General features: G+C 38.0%; 1 protein-coding gene across 1 annotated transcript; it reads left to right on the top strand.

The window, feature by feature from the left end:
- The first annotated feature begins 327 nt into the window (after positions 1-327).
- On the top strand, positions 328-1,284 carry LOC123238707 (olfactory receptor 51G2-like). Its single transcript, XM_044665914.1, has one exon. The coding sequence runs from the start codon at positions 328-330 to the stop codon at positions 1,282-1,284; it is 957 nt and encodes a 318-aa protein (XP_044521849.1).
- The last annotated feature ends 3,320 nt before the right edge of the window (positions 1,285-4,604 follow it).

Below are 4,604 nucleotides of genomic sequence, written 5' to 3'. Positions count from 1 at the left end.
AACTAATACATGTTTCCCAAATTTATTATTCCATGAGGGAGGGAGGTAGTATAGCAGATAAAGCACTGGGTCTGTTGTTAGGAAGACCTGAGTTAAAATGTGTCCTCTGATCCTAAGATATTTTCTATCTCTGTAACCATGTTATACTTAATAACCAAGTAAGTTATTAATAAATATTTATTTCATTGAATCAAATATTTGACTTAGTCATCAGTCTTTCTCAAGGTTGAACATTATAGCTTCAAAGTTCCTTTGCCTGTGAATCAAGGACATTCCATCATTTTTTCCAGGGGAGAAAATTTCGGAATTTAATGACACACAGTGGAAATGATGTCTGTACCCAATGCAACAGAGAACGCATTCTCCACCTTCCTAGTGACAGGAATCCCTGGACTAGAGGCCATATATATGTGGCTCTCTATTCCCTTTAGTGCCATGTTTCTAGTGACTTTGGCAGGCAATATCACCATCATGTTGGTTATCTGGACTGAGAGAAGCCTCCATGCCCCCATGTACTTTTTTCTGGCAATGTTGGCAGCCTCAGACCTAGGTCTGTCCCTCTGCACATTCCCCACTATGCTAAGGATCTTCTGGCTGAAGGCCCGGGAGATGAGCTTCCCTGCCTGTTTCATTCAGATGTTCTTCATCCACACCTTCCAGGATTTTGAATCAGCTGTGATTTTGGCTATGGCCTTTGATCGTGTTGTGGCCATTTCCAAACCCTTGCACTATGCTTCCATCCTTACCAGTGGGGCAATCACCAAGATTGGTCTGGCCATTTTGATACGGACAATTGCAGTACAAATTCCCCTTCCCATCTTGCTGAGAAGGTTACACTTCTGTCGTTCTAATGTGCTCTCCCACTCCTACTGCCTACATCCAGACATCATCAAGCTCTCCTGCTCAAATACCAGAATAAACAGCATCTTTGGCTTATTTGTTGTTCTATCCACCATGGGCCTTGATTTCCTTCTCATTCTCTTCTCCTATGTCCTGATTCTAAAGACTGTGCTGAACATTGCATCCCATGTGGGACGTCTCAAGGCCCTCAACACCTGCATCTCCCATCTTTGTGCTGTGGTCCTTTTCTTTACTCCCATGATCTGCCTGTCAATGCTACATAGGTTTGGACCAAAGCTTCCTTCCCATGTTTATGTGCTTATAGCTAACATGCACTTCCTCATTCCCCCTGTGATGAACCCTATTGTTTATGTAGTGAAGACCAAACAAATCCGAGATACAATCATTAAGGTATTTCATAGAAAGGGACCAGAGGAATCTTAAGTAACATTTATAAAGTTCCCTTATAAGGAAGAGAGTTTTCTTAATGCCAAGATTATCTGATCATTGAATCATTGGTCTAAAAAGATGAGGAATATTAAGTTCAGGGAAAGTAAATTACTTGAATGAAGTCACACAGAGAATAAGCAGCAGAGGTGGAAATAGAATCTTTTGACTACATATCCTTTGTTCTTGTCACTATAGCCTGTTTCCTCAGTCACTGAGAAATTCAACTAAATGTTCCCTAGTATTCCATCAAACTCTTAGAATCTCAGATTCAATGACAAGAAGCATCAGATGAACGTTTTCTCAGCTTCATCATTGCATGTGTTTTAGATCATCTCCATCTTTCTAGCTCTGTCGTGGTTCCCTCACCACCACAAATCCATGCAGAGTTATGGGATAATATAAAACTTCAGGGGAACGTTACAAGAAGACTCAAATATCCATTAGAGAATTGAACTTGTTGCCTTTTGAGATCAATTCCAACTGTAGTGTTCTGTGATTACAATTCTATGATCATAAAACAGACTGAGTAGGGATCTGCAGAGTGAATGAAAGATTCTGGGGAAATTATATTGTACAATAGCAAAACATTTGCTTCCAATATGGTTGTTAGGACTCAAGAATAGCAGTAGATGTTTTCAGGATGTGAGCAGGTACAGTGGAATGCATGCTGGATTTAGAGTTAGCAGAAGGAAACTGTAATCTTGAATCTTCCATATATTATATGGTTGATCTTAGGAGATTTATTTAGTTTTACTGAGCCTCATATGGTCCCTTTCATCTCCAAATGTATGATCCTTTGCATATTTTTCATAAAATAACTAGTAATAGAAAGTCTTCTCCAGAACTACTCCAGAAAGAGAGCCAATGGGAAAAAAATAACAGCCATATAGCTGTACATGCTCAGCCAGTTCACAAGTCACCAATTTACATTGAAGTAATTTGTGGTTATTATATTGATCTAACTCAGATGAACTAAATAACTTTTAATTAGTTCATGATCTACTTGTTGGTAATATGACTTCATTTTTCTGCTACTGATATAAAAACTCCCTTATAAAGAAACAGGTGTCTTGGTGTCCCACCTATTAATTCTTTTTTGAAATATGATCCTAGGTCTTTGAGGTCACTGCCTTTGGCTTTTGGTCTTGCTCATTTTCCCCAATAGTATTACTACTATTTTTGTCCTGTTTAAATTTACATATATCACTCCTAATAATGACATTTGGGCACAAATAATTATTTATGTTGAACTCAATCCCTTTTGAATCAATACTTCTCCTATCAGCCAAATGCATTGAAAATGCAATTGTATCTCATTTTTAAACTCATGTTTCACTTACATTCTCACAATCATATATCCTTTTTGCAATAAGTGTATAAATATAAATATTTAATATTACATAAATATATGCCTTCATCTTAGCTCTCTTTTGAGGCTTCCTCAATCCAAACAATTGCAAGATTTGGTTGATTTTTGCCTCCAAAACATATCCACATAGATCCCTTTCTCTCCACTCAGCAGATCCTAACTCAAGTTCTCATTACCTCTCACATAGATAACATCGGTATGTGCATATTTAGTTTCTCTTCCTACTTTCAGTATTTCCCCTTCCAACCAACATTCTATGCAACTGTCAAGATAATCTTTAGAAAATTGAGAAATGACCATTGTTCTCTTGCTCAAGAATTTTCAGTGGTTCCCTTTTACCTCTGACAAAATATAAAACCCTTAGCTTGTAATTTAAAGACTTTGACAACTGAGCTCCAATTTACCTTTCTAGAAAAGTATACCACTCCTTTTGATAAGTTCTACTTTTACTGCCAAACTAGTCTCCTTGCTGTTTCCTGAGCTGAACAGTCTACTTAGTTCTGGACCAATGGACCATCTGCTGTTCTTCTTGCCTAAAATTTGCTCCCTTGTTACCTCTACTCTTAAAAGCTTCATCTTCCCTCAAGACTCAGTTTATCTAGTAACATCTTATTCCTGATCCCTCAAATTGTTAGTACATAATCCCCACTCAAAGTATCTTGTATTTACTATCTATGTCAACAATGTAACTCCCAGTAGAATGGAAGGTACTTGAAGATTCATGATTTGTCAATACTATCTCTGTATTTCCAGCATCTACCATAAAACCTTGGACATAGATGGTGCTTAATAAAGGCCTTTATGAAATGTTGAAATGAATTGAATTCTTATTTTTCCTTCCAACCATATGTCTGAGAAAATCATAAACTAAGGAAGCACACTAGAAAGGGTTTATATTTACCTTTTCTCATGAAGATTTTATAGATGTCACCATCTAGTCACTGTTCCCATTATCTCCAAATTTTTCATTATTGTGCAATTGGAGACTAGACAACTAGAGCTCAATCTTTACAAATATCCATAGTGTACTTAGCTTAATATAATTCTTTATATTGACTTCCATTGCAAACCCATTTCTTGCTCAGAAGATACTCAAAAAGTTTTTGTTTGTTTTTCCTGTATTTTAAGTGGACCAGTCATCAAATATCTATGAATGCTCCAAAAGTCCTTGGGAAGGATTGCAAAAATATTCCTCTCATTTTACAGTTGAGGAAATTGAGACAGACATTATACCTTCCAAAAATCACAAAGCTAGTAATTGTCTGAGGCCAGATATGAACTCAGATTATCCTGATTTTAAGGTCCAAAACTCTATCCACTGTTCCATCTAGCTGCCTAGCTATCAGTTAAAATATGCTTCTGGGAAGATCAAATTTATGGGTCATGGGCATACCCTGGAATGCCTCATTCATTCCCTGGGTACTGTCTTCTTGGTGGTAAGCCAGAGAACCATGCCCTCTCCCTCCTATCTTCCTCCTATTTTCAGTGTTAGGCCTTTGGGTCCAGTATATACACTGTTTTTTGCCCTCCATCCCTATGCAACCAGAGAAGATTTGACCTCAAGACTGATACTGACAAAATGTACTTAACACAGTGCCTGACACACAATAAAGGCTAAAAATATTTACTGATTGATTATTTGATAGATATGCAGCAGATGGAGGAACTGAAGCTGAGAATGTTGGAGCATGTGCTGAAGACAATGAGATTGAGAACAAGCCATGCTGGGAACTCACTCACAGAAAGTGAGGCAGGGCACTGGGACTCCCTTCAGCCCAACTCCCATAAAGCATCATCACTTAGGTGGATCCAAACCAGAATTGCCTCATGACCTTTGAGAATATTCTCCTGTCCATCCAGTGGATGGAATATGAAGTGCCTACCTCAAAAGCCTGGGGCAGGTGACTGGAAGGAAATGGGAAGGTACTTTCCTGGAGAACATTAA

Source organism: Gracilinanus agilis, chromosome 3 (assembly GCF_016433145.1).
Source record: "Gracilinanus agilis isolate LMUSP501 chromosome 3, AgileGrace, whole genome shotgun sequence".
Classification (NCBI taxonomy): domain Eukaryota; kingdom Metazoa; phylum Chordata; class Mammalia; order Didelphimorphia; family Didelphidae; genus Gracilinanus; species Gracilinanus agilis.
The sequence above is the reverse complement of the archived record's forward strand: the minus strand, read 5'-3'. Positions and strand labels throughout refer to the sequence as shown.

What these genes read in the sequence shown, in the direction of transcription:
- LOC123238707 (XM_044665914.1), top strand. Translation starts at nt 328, where the DNA reads ATGATGTCTGTACCCAATGCAACAGAGAACGCATTCTCCACCTTCCTA.